General features: G+C 37.8%; 1 protein-coding gene across 7 annotated transcripts in view; it reads right to left on the reverse strand.

Moving 5' to 3' along the window:
- LRRC49 (leucine rich repeat containing 49) overlaps positions 1-26761 on the reverse strand; it is a 176933-nt gene that overhangs the window by 140903 nt on the left and 9269 nt on the right. For all 7 annotated transcript variants that reach the window (XM_023552871.2, XM_023552872.2, XM_010593717.3 and 4 more), the window contains 3 exons: positions 23969-24172; positions 17450-17516; positions 8195-8338 (listed from right to left, as the gene is read on the reverse strand). In XM_023552871.2, coding sequence (XP_023408639.1) covers positions 8195-8338; positions 17450-17516; positions 23969-24172 — 415 coding nt within the window. The remainder of the gene's footprint in view (positions 1-8194; positions 8339-17449; positions 17517-23968; positions 24173-26761) is intronic.

A 26761-nucleotide genomic window follows, 5' to 3' on the forward strand; every position in this document is an offset into this window, starting at 1 on the left:
CTAAATGAGTACACCAGCCCAGGGGCAAGGACGAGAAGGCAGGAGGGGACAGGAAAGCTAATAATGGGGAACTCAAAGTCAAGAAGTGGAGAGAGTTGACCCTGGAGGTCATGGTCCCCAGACCTTCTGTTAGCCCAAGACAGGAACCATTCCCAAAGCCAGCTCTTCAGACACAGACTGGACTGGACTATGGGACAGAAAACGATTCTGGAGAGGAATGAGCTTCTTGGATCAAGCAGACACATGAGACTATGTGGGCAGCTCTTGTCTGGAGGGGAGATGAGAGGGCAGAAGGGGTCAGAAGCTGGCTGAATGGACACAAAAATAGAGTAGAGAGAAGGACTGTGCTGTCTCATTAGGGGGAAAGCAACTAGGAGTATATAGCAAGGTGTATATAAATTTTTGTATGAGAGACTGACTTGATTTGTAAACTTTCACTTTAAGCACAATAAAAATTTAAAAAAAAGAAGTGGAGTATTGACATGTTGTGGGCTTGGCAACCAATGTCACAAAACAATATGTATATTAATTGTTTAATGAGAAACTAATTTGCTCTTCATCTAAAGTACAATAAAAAAAACTGCAACAAAAAAATCTGAATGGGGCCTGTAGATTAGATAATGGTACTATACCACTGTTAATGGACTGATTTTGATAATTGTACTGTGGTTATATAAGAGAAGTCCTTGTTTTTAGGAAATACACATTGAAGTATGTAGAGATAAGTGTCATCATGTCTGCAACTTATTCTTAGATAGTTCAGAAAAAAATTATCTAAAGGTGGACAGATATAAAAAGAAGAGAGGAGGAAAAGCAAACAAGAAAGAAAAAGGAGAAAGCAAGTGTAGTAAAACGTTATCATTTAGGGAATCTGGATGAAGGGTACTCGAAATTCTTTATACTACTGTTACAACTTTTCTGAAATTATGTCAAAATCAAAAAAGATGGTTAAGGAATACAAAAGGTGTACCAGGAAGAAAAATACAGCATCAGACTATTTACATCAAAATAAAACATCAGACTACACAAATGTTAAAGTAAGAAGCATTATTAGCTTCCTGATATATCCCAAGTATGTAGAATGGTGCCTGGCACATAGCCCATACTCATAAAATACTTGCTGCATGATGGAGTCAATAATAAAGACAGTTAATACATAATGATAAAAGGAAAAAATTACCAATAAGCTACATTAATTTTAAACTTGTATACACCTAGAAACATAGCTTCAAAATATTGGCCATGTGCTAGGCAAATATATTAATAATGCATATTGACTATAAATACTGACTAGATACTAGGCAATAGGGCAAACCTCAACAGACGTCAAATAATCAATTACACATGATCCACATTCATTAACCACAATGCAATTAAGCAAGAAAAGAATGAGCAAAAAAGTAAAAAAAAAATCCATACATTTCAAATTTTTAAAACATACTTCTAAATAGCTCATGGATCAAAGGAGATACCATAATGGAACTGATAAAATACTTAGAACTAAATGGTAATACGAAATACACTTTAAGACTTGTAGGGAAAAACCAAAGTAATTCTAATCATATATAGCATTAATGCTTACATTAGAATGTAAAAAAGAATGAAAACTAATGTATTAAATACCCAACACAAAATATCAGAACAAGAAGAGAAAGGAAATGAGAGATAAGAACAAAAATCAATATTTTTAAAAAGCTATATAAGAGAGTTTCAACAGGCCAAAAGCTGGCTCTTTGAAACTACAGGCAGTCCCCGGGTTAGGAACCCGGGACGTTGGACTTACAGATAACTCATGCTTGCTCTTTAATGTTATGTAAATTTGCCCTCACTTTGAAGCAACTCAACCAACCCCTACTCAAATTCATCAGGATCACCTTAACTTGCTGCATGCACAGCTTTTAAATCACTGAAAGGACTTCTATCCTTTTCTTGCACTAAAAAAAAAATTTTTTTTTTTTTTTAAGTAAGGCTAAATAAGAACCATATGTATCTGTTCTGACTTATCTACAAATTCGACTTAAAGACACAGTTAGAAACAGATCTCCTTCTTAACCTAAGGACTGTCTGTACTATTAAAATAAACAAACCTCTGGCAATATTGATCAAGAAAAAAGAAAGTATAAATAAATATTATTAGAAGTGACAAGGGTGTCATGACTTCAGATAGAACAGCCAAGAAAAAAAAAAAAACTTAAATGAAAGGAAACTAACCAAAAAAAAAACCCCTCACCCCGTCGCCATCAACTCAATGCCAACTCATAGAGACCCTACAGGATAGATACAGGATAGAGTAAGAAGCAGCTGGTGGATTTGAGCTGCCAACCTTTTGGTAAGTCGTAGCTCACCACAGCTCTTAACCACTGTGCCACCAGGGCTCCAAAAAGAAGCTACAACATATTAAAAGTGACACCCACTATTTTCATTAATTCAGTAGTTGAAAATTACTCAGACTATTTTACAGATAAATTCTACCAAATATTCAAGGAATAGAGTTACCTTTATCTCATATAAATTGTGATCTATACAAACAGGGAAACAAAATAGAAAATCATAAAATACCAAAATAGGGAACACTTCCCAATTTATTTTATGAGATTAGTGTGACCTTAATTTCAGAAGAGCACAATAAAAGAAAGAAAAATTACAGTCCAGTCTCATTTACTAACATAGAGGCAAATAACATAAATATTAGCAAATGACATCCAGGAATGTAGATGAAATATAGTATGACAGAAATAATGAATAAGAATGCTAGAGTTACTTATTAAAAGGCCTTTTAATATAATTTGCAAAATTCAGAGATTAAAAACTAGAATCCACAGCATCAATCTAAGAGTTGCAGAAAAAGCATTTAATGAAATTCGACACCCATTCATAACAAAAATTCTAAGTAAACTAAAAAGCAGAGAATTTCCTCAGGGTAATAAACGTCATTGAGCAAACATAACTGGTAATGCATTTCCTTTAAAATCAGCAATAAGACAAAGATGCCTGCTTTGATTTCTCTATTCAACTTTGTACTAGAGGTTTAGTCAAATTAGAGGTTAAGTCTAGTTCAGTTAAACAAGGAAAAACAATAAACTATAAAATGATTATGGGAACAACTGCCATTATTTACAAAAAATATATATAATTGTCTACATAGAAAACCCAAGATAATCTAAAGACATTATTAAGCTTTCAGAACAAGATTGCTAGACACAAGAGCAATGAACCAAACTCAACTGTGGTTCCATATACTAATTTTAGTAAGAAAACTATTTCTGATATGCACGCACAGAACAGCAACAAAAAAAGTATAAGACACCTGGGAAGAAATCTAAAAAAAGAGATATAAGTGATTTATGAAGAAAGGCATAAAAAGTCATTAAATATGTGAATTGAGAGATATACCATGTTCATGACCTGGAAGGCTCAATATCATAAAAATATGAATTGTTTTCAAATTCAAAGAAATTCCAATCAAAAAGAGTAATAGGATTTTTTCATGAAACAACATGCTATTTCTAGAACGTATTAAAAAACATAAAGAAGTATGATTAAAAAAATATGAAGGAAAGAAGAAGGAAAAGACAGGAAGGAAGGAAGAAAGGACAGGAAGAAAAAAGGAAAAGAAAAGAAATATTGGGGACCTTGTCTTACTAACTCTTAAAACATAATATAAAGTTACAGTTATTAAAACAGGGTTATTTTGGCACAGAGATAAAAATCATGTACATAGACCAGAGTACCGAGAACCAGATCCCTGGAAAAGTGGAGTCTTAATTTGCTAAAGGGAGACAGTCGGCCCTCTGTATCAGTGGGTTCTGCATCCACAGATTCAACCAACCACAGTTTGAAAATATTTGGAAAAAAACCAAAAATGATATGTAGGCATATGCTGCTGTAGCCTCTCACCATTTCACAGGTCCCCATCTCTCTCCAGTACTCAGTGTTTCAGTACTGTTCACGGCAAGTCTGGCAAGTACTATGTAGTTAGGCCTAGGATGGTTGTGTCTACACTGAGCACGTACAGACTTTTTCCTTGTTATCATTCCCTAAACAATACAGTATAACAAATATTTACATAGCATTTACATTGTATTAGGTATGGTAAGTTATCTAGAGGTGGTTTACAGTATACAGGAGGATGTGGATAGGTTATAAGCAAACACTGCACCCTTTTATATAAAAGACTTGAGCATCCTCAGATTTTTGTATTCATGGGGATCCTGGAACCAATTCCCTGAGACACCGAGAGATGACTGTATTGCCAAGATGAGGAAGAGGGCAGAGAGTATTCACTTTTCAATAAATATGCTGGGACAACTGGTTATTCGTATATGGGGAAAAAAAAATTAAATTGGGTTTCAGCTTCACACCACAGGCAAAAAACCAGTAACAAATGGTGAAACACCTAAACGTGAAAAACAATTTAAGCCTTTCTCAGACAATTAGGAACATTGCTTTATGTCCTTGGTCTATATGGAAGAATTTTTCAAACAAACAAAAAAGCAGAAGCAATAGAGAAAACAATCTATAATTTTTACTTCTGTTCCTCAAAAGACAGAAGTAACAAAAGAACTACTATGGATCAATAGGAAAAAGAAATTTTTTTTTAAATGGGCAAAGGATGAGGCTAATTCATAGAAAAGGAAATACCAGTATCAAAAAAGAAAAAAGGATAATATTTGCATAAAACGCTTGTTTTAATGTACTCATATAAATACATAATATAATAACTGAGTTTCATTGTAAAATTTATTTCTTACTGTACATTGTGTTCAAAAAAAGTCTTAAAGCCACTTGCCTGAAGAAACTGTTACACATACGCACAAAAAGACATATATAAAAATGTTATTTGTGCTACTTTTGTAATAAGAAATTGGAAGTAATATGACTGTCCATGGATCAAAGAATGAATATTTAATTATAATCACACAGTGGAATATTATTTAACGACGAAAGTTAATGAGCTAGAGCTACAGGTATCAACAAGGATAAATCTCAAAGCATAATGTTAATAAAAGCAACTTAGAGAAGATATGAACAGTATGATACCATCCATATGATGTTTAAAAGCATGCAAAATAATTACTGTATATTGTTTAGGGACACATGCATATGTGGGAAAATGAAACAGGCATACATGGGGATAAAAGCCACAAAATTCAGAATTGTGGTTACCTTTGCAGAAGAGGGAGGGAATGTGATAGGGAAGAAGCACACAGGAGGCCTCGCTTGTATTTGAAAAGTGTTAGTATTTAAGCTGGGTGGTGGATATGCCAATGTTGGTAACATTATTTCCTGTTCTTTTGAGGTTGTCTGGAAGGTTTCATAATTTTTTTAATGGGCAAGATATATAAACTAAAATAGTATTTGGTTTAAAATTTATGAAATTTACAAGAAAAAGACTGGCAAATTTAACTGCAACCAATCAATTGATCAATCACTTTTCCATATCAAACAACGTCAGAGGAGAAGGTTTCTGTTTAAGACGGTGAACTAGGCAGTGCACTTGTTTCACTTCCTGCCTAAGATGCAATGGGCGGGGCAATAAAAATATACTAAAATGAATAAATCCACAGAAGTGCTAAAAACAAGAGAGTTATAATTAGCACATCAAAAATTGTAACGAGTTTCAGGGAGCTGGAAAGTGATGGGGTTTTATCGAGGATAATCCTGAGTGTAGGAAAATGCAGCTCAGAACGGGCAGAGTGGACGCTGACCTGCAAACGCAGCCACTCGCGCTGACAGATGCCAACATACTCCACGCTCAGGGTGAGAAAAAACAGGGAGCAGGCGCAGGCCGTGGTTAACTGAGGCTAACCGGGTAGGCGTGTAACTAAAGGTCTGTGCTCGGCCGCTATTCCTGGGACATCAACAAACTCACCCCGCTCCCACGCTACTCCCATGTCTGCCATGTACACACGCACGCACGCACGCACGCACGCACGCACATGTACAGAGCAGCTGGCTGAAAGAAACCCTCAGCTGGAAGCTCGCGATCTGCTCTCTAAGCAGAATGGAACATTTGCTGAGGGAGGACGGAGAGTATGGGAGTTTTATCTTCGGGGACGGCTAACAACTGCCACAACAGAACCAGATGGAAAAAGGGAATGGAAGTTTCACTCAGCACAGGAGACACTAATGGCTTCCACCCCCAAAAGTAAAGCCTTACTTTGGCAATTGCAGAGTGAGCCCGCCTTTTCCCTGCCACTTCCCCCAAGGGAAGTCTACCTACGTGAGGGATTCAACAATTTACACCATCTAGTGCTGAACTCCGTCGTTCCAGGGAGAGATCTTATGGTTAAAAAGACCTGCTCAGCTGTACGGAGATCCATGCCTCTATTCAACACAGTTCTTCACTTAAGGATTATCAGGCATTAAGGAAAATAAAAGCCACGAAAAAAAGTAAAAAATAAAAAGAACACATAAAATAACTGATCCAGAAGAAAAGAAGAGATAATGAAAAAAAAAATTGTATCCTCAAATTTGAAAGATCTCCTGGATCTTTTAAGAAAAAGAGGCAGGTAAGAATTAGATTAGAGGTGATTGCTAGTTTCTTCTTTATCCTTATAGGTATACTCACAATTTCCTATAATAAATATGCATGATACTTATCACTAAATCTTTTTAACTTTTAGAAATTAATAGAATTTTCTTTTCCATAAAATGTTTTCTGCTGCCTAAGCTGTAACAGCAATGATTGGACATAATACGCAATAGGGAATTGAGTAAGCAATTTCCTGGATACGCATTATTCACTTTCCAAATGAAAGCCAAAATACAGACAGGAATATGCTAGCCCCAGTAAACTGCTATTCCCCCACTCTACCAAAGCTTTTTGGATTCTTACCAAATCCAGTTTCCTGAGGACAGTTTGAGTCCTGAGCAGTTCCTAGATACTCAGCAATGTAACAGATTAACCCAATCTGGGTGTCTTTTAAAACAAACAGGCTAGTTCCAATGCTGAAATCCAATCTAGGGAAGGGCCTGACAGAACACAGAGGTCCTGGACTAAATCCATGTCTTGGAAAAGGCTCTGAAATTATCCCAACCTCCTAGAAGATATAAGTACTACCTGGCTCAGATTTCCTGGGAAAACTCCAAAATGAAACCAATCTACACAATAAAGCCTAGAGATAAGGCACCATCTGTCTCAACTTTTTCAAGTGTACGTACCACTTACAGTACATTAAATTCTTTACTAAGGAACACAATGGCTTAAAACAGTAAAGAGTTAGATTGTAGCTTTAAAAATACTTAAATGGTACCCAGAGAGAACCTAATGCAAGTTTTTCTACAGCTTTTAAACAAAAGAAACTTGTTAAAAGAACTAGTACTGTTTTTATAAATCATTAGAAGCCTTGTTGGCATGTATCGTATCAGACAGCTGAACAGCTGTATCTCTAATACTCTTCATATATGCACAAGTACACGGTGCTTGTGCATCAAGCTGCTATCAGTTGCTGACTTTGGGCAAAACTTTATAGATCTAACCAAGTTTCTCTTCAGAGTTCCAGAGTCCTCTCTCTGTAGTTTTGTCCCTACAATGCTAACTCCTTTCCTCCTGCTCACATTCCAGTTCTCTAACATCTTTACGTCTTTCTTCACAGTCAAAAAGCCAAAAAGGACCACAGAGGTAATCTAGCCCAGTGCCCTCAATTTAGAAACAAGTAACCTGAGGCCAGAGAGTTAAAGTGATTTACCCAAAGCTGCACAGCTAATGAAAAGCGAAGCTGAGACCGGAACTAGGCCTCTGATGCCCTGTGCAATGCTCCCTCTGCTACAGAGGACCTGATGTTTACGTGTGCTTTCACAACCCTCGATCTCTCCTCTCTGCCTTTTTCCTCTCCGGGCAACAATTTCTCAACTTTCAGTCACAAATAACCTTCTTTCTTATTAATTCTCTGCCCATTTAAAAAAAAAAAAAAAGCAAAGGCTTTAGTACTCATTTATACTAAATGATTTATTTACTGATATCATTTTTATTGTTTTTAATTTTATATTTATCCTTTAAAAGAAAGAACACCTTAACACTCCCCAAAGCAAGGCAGTAAAAAGCTGAATAAATTATATCCACAATTTCAATTAAGAAAAAAATTAAATAATGTTAGATTCTTGATTTTTCATAAAGCAATGCTAGAGCATTTGTCTCATTTCCTTAAAAGAAAATCTAGAAAGTGCATATCAATTTTGTTTTAATACTCACCACAAAAGAGATTTGATTGTGTCGCAGGTTAAGTTCAGTTAGTGAATCCAGTCCATTAAGATTATCGACGTGACTTAAAAGGTTCCTGGCAAGGTTTAAAACTCTCAAATCACACAAATGACTGACATTTTCGATTTTGGTGATCTGTCAAAAAATGGGGGAGGGGTGATTAACAGGCATAAAACTCATATATGCATGATATCAAAACCCTAAAAAAAAAATTCAAATCCATTGGATTCAGTGACGAGTTTATATGAAAACACTTAAAAATCCATTTCCTACTTCCTTTGTTGCAGATAATATGACATCATCTAACTTGTGAAAATTAACTAAAGGAACATATTTATAAGCTTGACCATGGTAAATATTTGAAGTAAATTGTGTCAAATAATCCACGAGCCCATCATTTGGAGCATCTTCTCAGTACCCAACACTATCCCGGGCCCCATGAAGGCTACAAAAAGTATACACACTACCTGCCAAATAGAAACTGACTGTGAGCCCAAGGCATAAGCTCACAATGTTTTGATCAAGCAAGTCTGCCTTCTGAGAGAAAACGGAAGAAAAAGGAATGATAAGTAAATTCTTCTTGCTAATCCCACTTACACTTTAGAGTCCTGGGAGTAGTTGAGAGTCTGAATTGGAAAGGCTCAAGAAACTAGGCCCTCCAGTGGAGGACGGGGATGCATTTCCTTTTATTAGTGTAAGTGCTTCAGAAAGGAGACGGATAGTATTCAGTCAGGGTGCAACATGGTGAAGACTACAGTTTAGAACAAGAGGAGCTAAATCATGAAACACACACATGCACGTAAACCCTGACCTTCAGAGAAGTTTAAACTGCAAAATAAGATGAAGGTAAGTCAGAGCTATAACACCATGGAGTGGTGATTTTAAGCCCCACAGTTGTAATACAGCAAGCAAAGCACAATGGGATGAGTTTCTCTACGACAGAGAAGTATAGGAGTCCGTGTAGAGGACTTCATCAACCTCCTGATGCAAAGTACTTAAGTCACAATGGAGTCACATAAAAGTTTTCTTCTGAACACTAAAAAAAAATTAATTTCACAATCACTAGAGATTAATTAAGGAGGACTGGTGGAGCAGTGCTTAAGCACTAGGCTGCTTAAGCACTTGGTTCAGTGGTTTGAACCCACCAGCAGCTCAGCAGGAGAAAGACGTGGCAGTCTGCTTCTGGAAAGATATACGCAGCCTTGGAAACCTTATGGAGCAGTTCCAGTCTGTCCTATACAGTCACTATCAGTTGGAATGGACTTAATAGCACCAACAATAACAACAGAGATTAATTAGTTCATCGTTACTGCCATCATAGTATTTCTTGAAAATTTTTTATTTTATACAATATTTGATTTTTAAAAGCTAACTTAATGCCATGAAAGATTTAACACTTCCAAGCAGGTGTTGGATATAAGAACTTTTCGTTAACTATAGAATCCAGACAATGTCTGTGGAAAAAAATGATGGAAAAGCTCAATATCATCAGTCAGAACAAGGCCAGGGGCCAACTGTGGAATGGACCATCAATTGCTCATATGCAAGTTCAAGCTGAAACTGAAGAAAATTAGAGCAAGTCCACGAGAGCCAAAATATGACCTTGAGTATATCCCACCTGAATTTAGAGACCATCTCAAGAATAGATTTGACGCATTTAACACTGGTGACCAAAGACCGGATGAGTTGTGGAATGACATCAAGGGACATCATACATGAAGAAAGCAAGAGGTCATTGAAAAGACAGGAAAGAAAGAAAAGCCCAAGATGGATGTCTGAAACTTGCTCTCGAATGTCGAGCAGCCAAAGGAAAAGGAAGAATTGATGAAGTAAAAGAACTGAACAGAAGATTTCAAAGGGCAGCTCGAGATGGCAAAGTAAAGTATTATAACGACATGTGCAAAGAGCTGGAGGCGGAAAACCAAAAGGGAAGAACACGCTTGGTGTTTCTCAAGCTAAAAGAACTGAAGAAAAAATTCAAGCCTCAAGTTGCAATAGTGAAGGATTCTATGGGGAAAATATTAAATGACACAGGAAGCATCAAAAGAAGATGGAAGGAATACACAGAGTCATTATACCAAAAAGAATTAGTCGATGTTCAACCATTTCAAGAGGTAGCATATGATCAGGAATGATGGTACTGAAGGAAGAAGTCCAAGCTGCTCTGAAGACACTGGAGAAAAACGAGGCTCCAGGAATTGACGGAATATCAATTGAGATGTTTCAACAAATGGATGCAGCGCCGGAGGTGCTTACTTGTCTATGCCAAGAAATATGGAAGACAGCTTCCTGGCCAACTGATTGGAAGAGATCCATATTTATGCCTATTCCCAAGAAAGGTGATCCAACAGAATGTAGAAATTATAGAACAATATCGTTAATATCGCACACAAGCAAAATTTTGCTAAAGATCATTCAAAAACTGCTGCAGCAGTATATCGACAGGGAACCGCCAGAAATTCAGGCCGGTTTCAGAAGAGGACGTGATGTCAGATGGATCCTGGCTGAAAGCAGAGGATACCAGAAGGATGTTTTCCTGTATTTTATTGACTATGCAAAGGCATTCGACTGTGTGGGTCATAACAAATTACGGATAACACTGCGAAGAATGTGAATTCCAGAACCCTTAATTGTGCTCATGAGGAACCTTTACATAGTTCAAGAGGCAGTTGTTCAGACAGAACAAGGAGATACTGTTTGGTTTAAAGTCAGGAAAGGTCTGCGCCAGGGTTGTATTCTTTCACCATACCTATTCAATCTGTAAACTGAGCAAATAATCCGAGAAGCTGGACTAAATGAAGAACAGCGCATCAGGATTGGAGGAAGACTCATTAACAACCTGTGTTATGCAGATGACACAACCCTGCTTGCTGAAAGTGAAGAAGACTTGAAGCACTTACTGAAGAAGATCAAAGACCACAGCCTTCAGTATGGATTACACCTCGACATAAAGAAAACAAAAATCCTCACAACTGGACCAATGAGCAACATCATGATAAATGGAGAAAAGGTTAATGTTGTCAAGGATTTCATTTTACTTGGATCCACAATCAAATGGCCATGGAAGCAGCCATCAAGAAATCAAAAGACTCACTGCATTGGGTAAATCTGCTGCAAAGGACCTCTTCAAAGTGTTGAGGAGCAAAGATGTCACCTTGAAGACTAAGGTGCGCCTGACCCGAGCCATGGTATTTTCAGTTGCATCATATGCATGTGAAAGCTGGACAATGAATAAGGAAGACCAAAGAAGAATTGATGCCTTTGAACTGTGGTGTTGGTGAGGAATATTGAATATACCATGGACTGCCAGAAGAACGAACAAATCTGTCCTGGAAGAAGTACAACCAGAATGCTCCTTAGAAGCAAGAATGGAGAAACTGCGTCTTACATACTTTGGACGTGTTGTCAGGAGGGATCAGTCCCTGGAGAAGGACATCATGCTTGGCAGAGTACAGGGTCAGCGGGAAAGAGGAAGACCCTCAACAAGGTGGACTGACACAGTGGCTGCAACAATGGGCTCAAGCATAAAAACGGTTGTAAGGATGGCACAGGACTGGGCAGTGTTTCGTTCTGTTGTACATAGGGTTGTTATGAGTCGGAACTGACTCAACAGCACCTAACAACAACAACATAGAATCCAGCTTCTTGCTATTATTTGGACCTTCTCTTACATTCAAGAAATATCATCTAGATTACAAAGGAAAAACGTGAATATGTATACCGTAAATTCAATAATATATATACATAACTCTGACCATGCTTTAAAATTTGTTCTAAGATTTTTCATCTAACGCAAAATGAAAATAAATTATACAAAAATTAGAAAAGAAGTAACAGCTTATCAGTATTTACAGACGACAGAACTATACATAAAACACAGAGAGAAATATTTAGAAAATAGGTAACACAATTTTAAATGTATGAATAAGTAAACAGCAAAATAGGTGCTATAGAAACAGAAATCAGTAATGTCAGCGTGGCTTGAGAAATCCTCCTGAAATACTAAGGAAAAACAGTGATGGGAAAAATAAAAAGTAAGATGGAAATAGAGAAGGTAAACAATATAGATGTAACAAACATAAACAGAAAGGAAGCCATATTTAAATATACAACGGAAACTTCACTGAGTTCACGATATAAATATACAGGCTGAAGGGGCACAATTGTTATATGGCCTACCCAGGATGTCTTCCCCCTTCTGCTAATATCCTTGGCATTTCTTTTAGAAAACTGACTCTAATTCCATGTAGGCCTGGTAGAACTTACAATTAGAACACCTACATTTTAGAATTACCTTTTAATTTAGCAAGTCTGAAAGTAAACATTGTTTTTTGTAATATATAGGTATCAATCTATAATTTAAAAATCACTGTGGATATTGTCCTTGCTTTTGGTTTGCAATCAGATAGACCCAAGTCGCGTACAACATCTCTGATGGAATAAAGTCTGTTACTGGTTGCAGTCGTGGACAAAGTCACAATCATAGATCAGATGATAGAAGCTTCAGGCAAAGGGTAGTATAAGGTGAGAACACGGTTCCTTCTTAGCTGATAAACTTCACAGTAAGAAGAAGAGATGATGGAAACATTGGAAAGTCCAATGATGAGTCACACTGGTCAGAGAGAGGGTCCCAGGATAGACTGCAGAGCTTATTAATACATCAAGAGAAGCTGAATACTCCAGTCTTATCTTTATGTGTAAGAATAACCCAGATTGGTCTGCCTGGATAAAGACAACCTCCCTACCCAGAAGTATTGTAAGGACAAATGTCTGCTTTTAGGCAAGCAACCACAGAAAGCACAAGCTCTGTTTAAGAAAAAAGTGTCACTGAAAGAATATATCCTTCTTGACGCATATCTGCGTCCATGTTACAGGAAGCACTCACCAAGAGAACAAATTCTGGTAGACCAACGCAAAATCTAGGTCAGAAACTGAGAATAAACCCCCAGCTTCCTCTGTATTCCCATTAGCCACATATAATCAATTGCTAAACCTTGATGTTTCTACTTTTAAACTATTTATCTAATCTGTCATGGAGATTAAAGAATTAGTCTCTCAACTGTTCTCTGTCTCCAATTTCACCTCCCTCCATCTCCTTCCATTGCCTAATTCATTTCCTGAACACATCATCACTCCTCAAAATGTTTTTACATCCGTAAAACAATTGTTTTATTTCACAAGGTACACCAAGTATCAGAACATTCTTATTTCTAATGGAAGTAAATTCAAAAGGCAAACAGCATTCACTTAATTTTCTTTTAGTTTCTTTATTACCTGATCCTAATTTTTTAGAGCTGGACATTAATTGTTTCATCTTGAATAGAGTATCTCCTGACATTTTAGAAACATAACATCACTGTTCAAACAGCAAACACTAGATGAAAACACACAGTATGATACTTTTTTTTAATTAAAAAAAAAAAATCACTAAAGAATATTATTTAAACACATATATGTTGTTGTTAGCTGCTGTCAAGTTGACTCTGACTCTTGGCAACCTTACATACAACAAAACAACTGTTGCCCAGTCCTACACCATCCTCACAATTGACAGCATGTCCTGGTCCATCATTGTGGCTATTGTGCCAACCCACCTCACTGAGGATTTCCCATGCCCTCTCGTTGGCCCCCTACTTCACCAAACATGATGGCCTTCTCTAGCAATTGATCTTTCCTGATGATGTATCCAAAAAAAAGGATTCAGATAGTATGTTCTGTTGTGATCCATTACACTTGCATTGGCTACTTTTCAGAAGCAGATGGCCAGGCCTTTATTCCTAGCTTATCCGAGTCTAGAAGCTCCACTGAAACCTGTCCATTATGGAGGACCTGCTGTTATTTGAAATACCAGTGGCACAGCTTCCAGCCTTACAGCAACATGCAAGCCATCACAGTATGAAAAACTGACAGATGGGTGGTGGAGACACATATATATATATGTGGTAAAACAAATTCAAAAACCCACAAAGGAATGATAAATGTGAAATCTAGAATAGTGGTTATCTTTGATGAGGATGCAGGGAGGTAGGATAAAGGAGGGGCACCTAAGTAGAAGAAAGTAATCAGTATTATTCTAGTTCTCATGTTGAGGTTGAGTAATGTGTATTTATAAAATAAGTCAATAAAAGACTAATTAAGAAACAAAATTTTTATAGCCAACAGCCAACATATTCTTACTGGAGAGAGGCTGAAAACATTCCCTTTGAGAACAGGAATGTGTCCTAGGATAACCTTTATCACCACTCCTATTTAACATTGTGCTGGAAATCTTAGCTAGAGCAATAAGGCAAGAAAAAGAAATAAAGAGCATCCAAATTGGTAACAAAGAAGTAAAACTGTCCCTATTTGGGGATGATATGATACTATACATAGAAAACCCAAAAGACTACACAAGAATACTACTGGAACTAATAGACTCGGCAGAGTAGCAGGATATAAGAAAACATAAAAAAATCAGTCGGATTCCTATATGCCAATAAAGAGAACAACAAAAAGGAAATCAGGGAAACAATACCATTTATGATAGCCTGTAAAGAAATAAAATACTTAGGAATAAATCTAACCAGGGGTATAAAAGACCTATCCAAAGAAAACTATAATACACTACTGCAAGAAATCAGAAGAGATCTACATAAATGGAAAAACATACCATGCTCATGAATAGGTGGACTCGACACTGTGAAAATGTCAATTCTACCCAAAGAAATCTACAAATGCAATGCAATCCCAATCCAAATACCAACAGCATTCTTTAAAGAGATGGAAAAACTAATCATTATCTTTATATGGAAAGGGAGGAGGCCCCGGATAAGTAAAGCACTACTGAAGAAGAAGAATAAAGTAGGAAGACTCACACTACCTGATCTCACAACCTACTATACAGCTACAGTAGTCAAAAAGCCTAGTACTGGTATGACAGATACACTGACCAATGGAACAGAATTGAGAACACAGATGTAAATCCATCCACCTACGGTCACCTGATCTTTGACAAGGGTCCAAAGTCCATCAAATGGGGAAAAGACAGCCTTTTTAACAAACGGTGCTGGTAAAACCAGATGGCCATCTGCAAAAAAATGAAACAGGACCCACACCCACACCACACACAAAAACTGATTCAAAATGGGTCAAAGACCTAAATATAAAACCAAAAACTATAGAGATCATAGAGAAAAAATAGGATCAATGTTAGAGGCCCTAATACATGGCATTAACAGGATACAAACCGTAACTAACAGCACACAAACTCTAGAAGGTAAGTTAGATAACTGGGAACTTCTAAAAATTAAACACTCAGCCTCGTCAAAAGACTTCACGAAAAGAATAAAAAGAGAAAGTACGGACTGGGAAAAATTTTTTGGCTATGACAAATCTGACAAAGGTCTAATCTCTAAAATATACAGGAAAATACAACACCTCCACAACAAAAAGACAATCTACTTAAAAGATGGGCAAAGGAAATGAATAGACACTTTCCTAAAGAAGACATTCAAGTGGCTAACAGACATGTGAGGAAATGCTCGGGATCACTAGCCATTAGAGAAATGCAAATCAAAACCACAGTGAGATACCATCTGACCTCAGCATTAACAGCATAAATAAAAAAAACAGAAAATAAATGTTGGAGAGGCTGCTGGGAGACTGGAACTCTTATGCACTGCTGGTGGGAATGCAAAATGCTACAATTATTTTGGAAAACAACATAGCACTTTTGTAAAAATCTGGAAATAGAAGTACCATATGATCCAGCAATTCCACTCCTAGAAATATACCCTAGAGAAATAATAGCTGTCACACGAATAGACCTATGTACACCCAAGTTCACTGCAGCATTATTCACAATAGCAAAAAGATGGAAACAACCTAGATGCCCATCAACAGACGAATGGATAAACAAACTATGGTACATACACACAATGGAGTACTAAGCAACAATCAAGAACAATGATGAATCTGCAAAGCATCTCACAACATGGATGAATCTGGAGGGCATTACGCTGAGTGAAGTAAGTCAATCACAATAAGGACAAATACTGTATAAGACCACTACTATAAAAACTCATGAAAGATTTATACACACAAAAAAACAATCTTTGATGGTTATGAGGGAGGGGTAGGGAGGGAAAAACACTAAACAGACAAGAGATAAGTGGTAATTTTCGTGAAGGATAAGGCAGTACACAAAACTGAGGAAGCCAGCACAACTTGATAAAGGCAAGGTCATGGAGGTTCCATAGACATATCCAAACTCCCTGAGGGACCAAATTGCTGGGTTGAGGGCTGTGGGGACCACGGTCTCAGGGAACATCCAGCTCAAAAGGCATAACAGTTTATAAAGAAAATGTTCTACATTCTACTTTGGTGAGTGGTGTCTGGGGTCTTAAAAGCTTCTAAGCGGCCATCTAAGATACTTCATTGGTATCACCCCATCTGAAGTAAGTGAGAATGAAGAAAACCAAAGACACAAGGTAAGATTAGTCCAAAGGACTAATGAACCACAACTACCACAGCTTCTACCAGGCTAAGTCCAGCACAGCTAGATGGTACCTGACTACCACCACCAACTGCTCTAATAGAGATGACAAGAGAAGGTCCCAGGCAGAACTGAAGAAAAATGTAGAACAAAATTCTAACTCAAAAAAAAAAAAAAAAAAAGACCAGACTCACTGGCCTGACAGAGACTAGAGAAATGTGAGAATGGCCCCCGACACCCTTTTAACTCAGTGATGAAATCACTCCCGAGGTTAACCCTTCAGCTAACAATTAGACAGGCCCATAAAACAAAATGAGACTAAATGGGCGTCCCTGCCCAGGGGCAGAGAGGAGACAGCAGGAGGGGACACGAAAGCTGGTAATGAGGAACCTAAGGTCAAGAATGGGAGAGTGTTGACACGTCATGGTATTAGCAACCAATGCCACAAAACAATACATTGTTTAATAAGAAACTAATTTGCTCTGTAAACCTTCATCTAAAGTATGATTAAAAAAAAAAATCCATTGAGCACTTGCAAAGAAACAAAATTGTTATAACTATGAGAATTATAAATTTTAGTTGTCATTTACCGCTGAAGAGTTAACAAATTTTAAATACCTAGCCTTATACTGGGTTAGCCTTAAGACCTTAGAAATTACAGTGAACTGATAAAATAACTCTTGAGAAATTCAACACAAATTCTTAAAATTTTTATAATACTAAATTTCCTGACTGTTTTTCCATGAGAAAGAAATGAAAGGGTTTTACAATACCTGGTTTCCATGAAGGTCCAAGACATCTAAGCTTTTTAGATTCTCCAGATTTGAGATTTTTCTAATTCTGAAAATTAAAATAAGTAGAGTAAATAGAGTAGAAATAGAGATATATCACATCTAAAAGCCCTGGTGGCACAGTGGTTAAGAGTCTGGCTGCTAACCAAAAGTTCTACTCTGTTCTATAGGGTCAGTAAGAGTTGGAATCAACTCGACTGCAACGTTTTTTTTTTTTTTTTTTTTTTTAACCAGTAAATCAAAACATGCTAAGGTGTAACTCATTTTAACATATGCTCATTTTCTATGCTTTTTAAAACAAAAACATATTTCCCATTGACTTAGTTATAATTTTAAAGATGTTATCCCACTGGTTGGAAAATATTCCAATGGTAGCATAAAAGCCATGTTTAAAAGAGAGCAATTCTACTTCTAAGGTTTAGGATAATACACATATTCAAGGTGGTTCCTTTTACCTTAGCATACAATCCAAACTCCTCACCTCTGTTTTAACTGACTTCACAGCATTTATCACTGCCTTAATTAATTTAAGTCGGAATCAACTCAATGGTAGGGGATTTGGTGTTTGTTTTTTTTTTTTTTTTTGGTTTAAATTTATATATTTACTTTTTTATGATCTCCCCAAACCAAAATGTGAGCTTCAAGTGGGCAGAAACTTTGACATTTTCTCTTTCTATCCCCAGCACCCATAACAATGCCTGCCAATAGGCAGGCACCCAATAAATACTTGATGAAGGAATGAGCAAATTAGCTAAATGGATGAATTTCACATACAAGGGCATTCGTAACAGGATTATTTATCACAGAGATAAATTAGAAATCACGTAAATACTTTCTCGTGGATGTGCTTAGCTTGTGAAATGCTTTAATATGTATTTGGAATTTTTTATCTGTCATCTTCTATGAAGCTGTAACCTTGCTATTAAAACACACATACACACACACACACACACACAAAATACTACCTCTAAACGACCCTCTTAAATATGCTAACAGTTAGGGCCTCACTCATTATTTCCCTCATTTCTATGTTCTATGCCTAGCTTACCTGTCCACATCTCTTACCTCAGCTGCTTCCAACTGGATTCTTCTAACAAAAAATAAAATAAAACAAAAAAACCTGTACCTTTTATTGTTCTCCCTCCTATACATTCTACTTTCTCCTATTCCCATAAGCAGTAGGGAGAATAGGGAAATAGCAAAAAAGGATGAAAGTGGAGTTCATGCCATCCATCTTTATTACCATCTGCCCATCACTATTTCTGATGTCACTGTTAACTGTTTCAAACAATCATTTCAACCTTCCCAAATGTTTCCAGAGTCTTGACCATCTCTCAAAACTTCATATATATGCTGATCATCCTGTAATCATATTTCAGACATAAACTTCATGAACATCTATCTCCATTTGACTTCAGCCATCTTACATCATGGCCAAATTCAGAATTAAAACACCACAAGGCAATTCAATCCAATTTAATTTATAAAAACATTTATTGTACACCCACCAGGTATTAGCACAGAGTGCTCGTAGTTCCTCCTCTCTCCCTTATGACCCAACTCCTTCATCAGTCACCTTTCTCAGGCCATCAACTGGCAGAATCTGTTCTTTTCTGAGGAGCACTCCTGAACATCCCTATTCACTTCACCTAAACAATTAGCATCCTTCTGGATTCACTGAAATCATCTGGGTAGCCATATATTTAATACTATCGTATCCACTACTTAAATCTCACTAACAACCAAACCAATAGCCAACCTAGTTGGGAAAACAGACAAAACTTTCAACAAAGTTATTCCCCTGCGGACTCTGTTCTTGAGATAACTAGAACTAGAACAGTTGGAAGAAAATACAGTATCCTAATAACATGGCTTAGGACAAAGTCATGCTTTCTGACATCAATCTGACCTCACAGCCATTACAGAAAGCTTTCACTCAATTATTTTATTTTGGTAAAATATATATGACATGAAATTTGCCCTTTTAACCATTTTTAAGCATGCAATTCAGTGGTATTAAGTACATTCACTGTGTTGTGCAAAAATTACTATTATTTCCACAATTTTTTCAACATCCCAAAGTGAAACTCTGTACCAATTAAGCAGTAACTCCCCAATTCCCCTTTCCCCCTAGACCCTGTTGACCTCTTTCTGTTGCTACGTATTTGCCTATTCTAGACATTCATATAAGTGGAATCATACAGTATTCGTCCTTTGTTGTCTGACTTATTTCACTCAGCATAACATTTTCAAAGTTCACCCATGTCGTAGCCTATAACAGATCTTCATTTCTCGTTGTGGCGGAATAATATTCCATTGTATGTATACACCACATTTTGTTTATCCATTCATCTGTTGATGGACACCTGGTTTGTTTTCATCTTTTGGCTGTTGTGAATAATGCTGCGAGGAACACTGGTGTACAAGTATCTGTTTGAGTCCCTGCGTTCAGTTCTTCGGGATATATACCTAGGGGAAGAACTGCCTAGTCATATGATAATTCTGTTTTAACTTTTTGAGAAACTACCAAAACTTTTTCCACAATGGCTGTACCATTTAACATTCCCACCAACAATGGACAAGGGTTCCAATTTCGCCACCAACACTTGCCGTTTTCTGGGCTTTTTTTATAATAATCATCCTAGTGGGGTGAAGTATTACTCGATTCTTATATACTCCCAAGCTCACATTCCCTAGAACAATGGTTCTCAAACTTCTGTGTCCAGAACCCTGGAGGATTTGCTGAAACACAGATGGTTGCACCTCATTCCTAGAGTTTCTGGGATAGGGCCTGGAAATTTGCATTTCTAACAAGTTTCTGGGTGATGCTGATGTTGACAGTCTAGGGATCACACTTTGAGAACTACTGCCCTAAAATACAGACCTTCTTCCTCATCAGCCTCAATTCTGTTCTCACATGAGCTTTAAGAGGGTGAACTCACCTACTTTACAGACGAGACCAAAGCCTAATCTTCGGAAATAACAAGAGATGCAGTCTATTCATGACCAAGAATATTCATCACAACATTACCATAGCCAAAAAATGAAAACAATATAAACATCTAACAAACATGAAAAGATTTTATATACATATGTGTGTGTGTCTATATACACACACACATAAAACCAAAAATCAAACTTGTTGCTGTTGAGTCGATTCCAACTCATAGTGACCCTATAGGACAGAGTAGAACTGCCCCATAGGGTTTCCGGAGCAGCTGGTAGATTTGAACTGCCAACCTTTGTGCCACCAGGGCTCCAGTCAGGGCTCAGACTCTGTAAGGCTAGATACTAACTTGTAGAAAGCAGATGCGATGTCATCATAAATTTTGTCAGATAAAAATGTAATTTATTTCTGTCCAGTAGGAATGATAACCCCAAGGGTTATAATTTCACTGCTTTGTAGGACATGAACCCATTTGGCATCTAATCTAACAATCTCATTCCAGTACTTTAATTTTTCTCTCAGCTTTTCCTATCCTCCTTTAAACCTGATCTGTCATCCTGCTGGTTCCCTCATTATTGAGTTGATAAAAACTTTGACCTGTGATCAGTATCTATTTGTCTGAAATTTTTAACATTTTGAAAATTATATAGCAGGGATAATGGAGATTATCTCAGCCCAAAGGTCTGATTTGACAGATGTACATAGTCTGTTTCTGTGCCTACTGGAAGCCCTGAGCACCTTTAAGGCACTTCCATCATAGAAACCTTCACATCCAAACATGTCTCCCCTCAGAATTCCACGAGGGCCTCTCATACTCGCTCACTATCTGGTGTGACTTCAAGCATTCTCTTATCTTTGACATACAGTGCTTTATGGCTCTCACTTCAGATTCTGACTGCCCAGGTGAATAGGAAGAATAAAAGGCAAATTGCTATTCAGTTAAACCCAAGACCAACCCAGTGTCTTGCTGTCTTGTTCTCATGAATTGTCTTTTCCATAAATTCTCTCCTCCATACCCCCTCCAGCACCTGAAATGCCAGGAAAGTCATCCAATTCTAAAGAATTCAGAGGCAAATGAAGGCATCAGTCAACCTAGGAGGCCACTGGTTAGATTAAATATTGACGCAATGAATTTTCAGAATCCTAGTCTACTCCCAAATAGTTGAAGATTTTTATTAACACCAATGCGAACTAAAAGGTTGTTTTTTAAAAAAAAGTTTGTTCTCCCACTGAACAGAAACTGAAACTGGAAAAAGGCTAACTCATCTACCACCTCAGCAGCTACAGGCCTCCAGAGATGCATCACAGCCAGTCTCTGCAGCCCATATTATGCTACTGATACCAGGATAAGGACACCACTACAGGCCCTTACACAGTCAGCTTTTCAGTTATCGGAGATAAATCATTAAGTGAGAAAACTTAAAGGAGTCAAAAGGAAAGGAACAGGGAATCCTGGGTTCTGTATCCGCAGCACTGGGTAATCAGAGGAAAAAGAAGAGAGGTTCCATTCATTAGCCTGTTCATGAGGGCACGGGAAGATCTCAGTGAGGATAAGCAGGAGGTATCAAAGGCAGGGGAGTCACACAGCAAGAACTTCAACAGCAAAGTGGTAGAGAGGCTGGGAGCTCTTTGGTAGCAATGTAAACTTCACTTCAGAATCTGAGCAGGGGTCTTTCTAGCATTAGAACGGAAAACTTTGTTGGAGCTGTCTGAACCTAGAGGCACATGGTTGCCCTGGATTTCTATACTTGGTTTCACTACCGTGGACTAAAAGATGGTGCAGTGCTTTGTAATGTTGGAGGGAGAAAACTGTCTGCACTTGACCAGCAGGGGGCAATAAGTCATCCAAGACAAAAACAGGAGACGGCGGCAGATGTGTCTTCCTCTTCTCCAGCATTCTCTGCCACGTTTCCCTAATGCTCATTAAAAAAGTGCCTCAGGATAGATTTGGCTCACAGGCACCTGCCAGAACAAAGCCAGCCAAGCTACAGATTATTTGGAATAAGTTTTTAGGGGTCAGATTTGTCTTTTACTGACACTTTCGAAATACACAATTTGGGAGAGCGTGGTACATTGTCTTCTGACTCGTTTTCTTTTTGATTCAAGATTACTAACAGTTCTAAAACTGTCTAAAAGTTATTTTTATATGAACAATAAAGTAAAATATGACCTTAAATAAGTGTCTTCAAGGCACATTATAAAAAACGTTAAAAGGATATTTCTGAGAAGCTGGAGAAGCTGAAAAGCAGGAACAAGAAGAGAGAGTAGGTGGAGAGATGATTTAACAGGGTGGAACCAGGGGCAGCTCTTAAATATTATGTTAAACTGGATAAGATTAAAAATATCAACGGAAAACATCTTACTCAAGGACCAAAAGAAGGGCATAAATTGCTAAAGAACAGGTGTAAACTAGACAAATCTATCAATAACTCCAAGGATCAGGAACTAGTAAAGAACTCTCTGGGGAGAAAGAACAGGGAGCACCTAGAGGGGAACACCTTAAATGTATGCAAACCTAACTTTCACTCTCCACTTCACTGACTGAACTGCTCTCATGGCATCTCCCTATATTCTATACAGTTTGTACGTATCCAGTCTCTCAAAAGTCACTTTACCTCTCCAGGTCCATTTCTTCATCTGTAAAATGAACGAGCTAATCTCTGCGAGCACTTCAAGCTCTAATACTCCATGGCTCTAAAATCCCCCCAAATTCCCTTATCATACCATTATGCTTAGTTTTAACACTTGAACAAACTGTACATGATAAAACTACACCGGTGGGAACTTTCACAGAAACCACAGAGAACAAACAAAAGCCTAGAACTATGGGACGCGATTTTGGAAAAACATTGTCGTTGGGTAGTGGGAATAAAGAGGTAATGCAAGGTTCATGCTGCAGAAAAAAGCAGAGACGGGGCGTACTTAGCCCGGGTATGATGCCGTAACCACACTTCATAGTTTTATAACCTAAAAATCATTTTTTAGATTTTGCTAAACAGCCTTTATTTGTAGGCACTGCAAAAGCTATGCAGTGAAGCAGAATGCACAGGAAAGATGTGACAGAATTGCGTGGCTGTCCTACTTAATGGGGCACTGTGAGGAGCTGGGGGAGTTCACGTAGGAGGTGATATTACACACACACCGAAACTGCCATCTGAATACGAATCAGTCAGGGAGTTCGCCAATCAATCACAAAATAGTGAGGATCTATCCTCGGTCAGGCACGAGAAGACCGACAGGAGAAACACAGGACCCTAGAGTGGATGCACGTACTTGAAGTGCGGTCTAAGAGAACACTAAGTTAAGGGTAAAGTCTGCTGTTTACTCCCACATAACGTACAGCACTGAAAACTAAATATTATTTGGTTTGACTAATTGTCAGATTGAGTCTCATGAAACGATTATGACAGTATCTTAATTCATTCCAGTAATCTTTCAAAAAATTGTATTATATTAGTTTCATAAATATTATCCATTTCTAAACACTATAGGACTCAACATTAGTCCTAAGGATAACATTAAGCGACAAACAACACCTGTTCCACAAAGGTTACCTGTTCTTCCCCAAAAGAAGGACACGGAGGGATCTCAGAGTCGAAAGTCCACTAATTTCTTCAATCTGGTTATCGTATAAATCCAAGAATATTAGCCTCTGCAGATTAGAAATATTTTGGATCCGGGTTATGAAATTGTGTTGAAAGTTCAACAAACGAAGGTGTTCCTCCCCATCAATGATAGGACATACTGTCAGCTTTTGCCTAGAAAAGATGTTAAAAGTTAGTAAGGTTCCCATTAGGCAGCCTGCCTCCTCCTACAAATATTATTATTAGTATCTTTGTGCTCCCACGCTGTGAGAAGAAAATGATGAGTCCTGCCAATTCCTGCCCTCTTGAACTAAGCATCTTATAGCTATTTGTAAATCGTTCGTGTAAAGGCCAATTGACTTTTACAAAGGTAGTATTAAAATTAAGTTTAAGCTTTTATTATATTAAAAAATCCCCAATATTAATTATTTCACATAAAATTGACTTAACATCAGAAAACACTCAAAGTAATTGCTTCTACAATAGAGGTTTAGATGGTTGAAAAAATCATGCCAAATAACCAGAGAAATGCCTTTGGCATCAATCCAATGATGTAAAGACTTCCCAGGCATCAGAGCAAAAACTGCATAAAAGGATCTCTCATAGGGTCATAGACTCTTCAGGTGGATGATATCTTAGGGAGGACAACAAATGCAGCCACCTACAATTCACTTTGATGAAAAAAATTTCATCCTGAAATGTACTAATGGTAAGGTGGTCCTTTCTGAACATTTCCTCAGAAGTTAGATTTTAAGTATATGTTTACATGGTTGACAACAACTTCGAACTTCGCAGAACATCTAGAGTGCCACAAGGTATGATGAAAATCTAACCATATATGCCCTTAGCTGTATTTAAAACAGGTAAGCCTCTATTACAGAAAAAGTTATAAAGTACTCCATGTGAGGTAAATATGTGTAGGGTCCTTTAAGAGTTCTGCAAATATAATAACAGGGTCAGACAGTGATTCCACTCTGAGAGTTTCAAAGGAGGATAATACAGCTCTATCATTCAGAGTGTGAGCAGCTCCAAGGGAGAGGTTTATGAGAAATGCTTCCTTTCAGTAAAAATCAAGTTAATGTAACTTTTAGAGAAAATAAATCTGTGTTATAGGCATAAGTAAAACTATGGAAGTGATCAGAATCCTCCTTAGAAGGGAAGAAAAGAATGATTAGCAGAAGGAGATACCTGAACTCCAATGGTTGACCAAGATACGATTAAAAATATAGGCTCTGAAACAATTGATTTTACTTTGTGCTTCTTAGTGCTGGTATATGCCACTGACTCGATTCCCACTTATAGCAACCCTGCATGACAGAAAAGAACTGCCTCACAGGCTTTTCTAGGCTGTAATCTTTATGGGAGCGGACCAGCAGGTTTTTTCTCCTGCAGGGTTGCTCGGTTGGTTCAAACTGCCAACATCTTAGTTAGTTAGCAGCCAAGTGCTTAACCACTGCACCACCATGGCTCCTCGCTTTGTGCTTAGTATTTAGAATTCATTTAATTATACTACCACATTTAGTACTTCCAGGTTACCCACTGCCATTGAGTCGATTCTGACTCATAGCGACTCTACAGAACAGAGTAGAACTGCCCAATAGAGCTTCCAAGGAGAACCTGGCAGATTCGAAATGCCAACCTCTTGGTTAGCAGCCGTAGCACTTAACCACTTCCAGATTATAAATTATTAATTAAGAAATAATTAGTATTCCACTTTAAAATTCATATCTTTGTGCATCAGCTTAGCAATAACCTTAAATTGTCTCACCTTTTTTCCTGCTTTAGTCTTCCTCTATTTCTTATAAACCTACTGATGTCTCCCAACTTCTTGTTTATTTAATTCTTGAGTCAGTCCTCACTGAGATAGGAAAATAAATAATCTCTGACATCCCGCCCCCCCCCTTACATAAGCTGCTATAACTTGAAATAAATTCATTTTTTTATATTCGCAGTACAGAGGCTAAGGCCTAACTCCAAGGATCACTTGTACATTCTTAACCCCACAAGCCCCTGCCACTTCATCAAAACAAGCAAACAGAAAAACCAATGACCCAGTGCCCTCCGGAGGAGTTCACCATGCCCCCAAAGCCCCTGAGTTGCTACACCTCCTATCCCATTACTAACGGGTCTATTGGACCATGCTTTTGCCTCTGTATTTCCTTCTCGGTGCTGACAGACTGCCTTCCTGTGCTTCAGGCTACCCTAGCTCCCAGAACAGTCAGATCCTAGCTCTTCCAAGTATTTCTTCTCAGGGCTGGATTCTACTCTTGTTCCCTCAGTCTTCGGCTAAGAAGCTGTACAGCATAGCACAGGTGCCTTTGAAAAATCATTAACCATTACACACTGGCTCTCAAATAATGACATCTGAATTCTTCGCGCTATCCCAGCTTTCCCTACTGGACCTGCTGGTACTGATCAAACTATGCCTAATTCATGACATCTTTGTGATCCTGCCATTTCATAACCAGCCTTTGAAGCTGAGTCAGTTCCCTTGGTCCTGACTTTCCTCAGTAAGCAAGTCTTCATCTAATCAGAGTTTGCTTCTCTACTTCAGAGGCCCATGCTGCCAAGGACCCATCTTCACAATTACCTGAGTCACCCCAAGCTATAACAGAAAAGCCTCATTTGTTAGGTCACAGTCTTACAAATACTGGTCCCTGTTAGTAAAGGAAACATGGAATTGAAGGCCTAAGGTGCTATTCTTGGCTGGAGTTTGAAAGATTTAGATAAGAATCACCAGAAAATCCCTCAAAACATTAAAAT

This window comes from Loxodonta africana, chromosome 13 (assembly GCF_030014295.1).
Source record: "Loxodonta africana isolate mLoxAfr1 chromosome 13, mLoxAfr1.hap2, whole genome shotgun sequence".
In the NCBI taxonomy this organism is placed as follows: domain Eukaryota; kingdom Metazoa; phylum Chordata; class Mammalia; order Proboscidea; family Elephantidae; genus Loxodonta; species Loxodonta africana.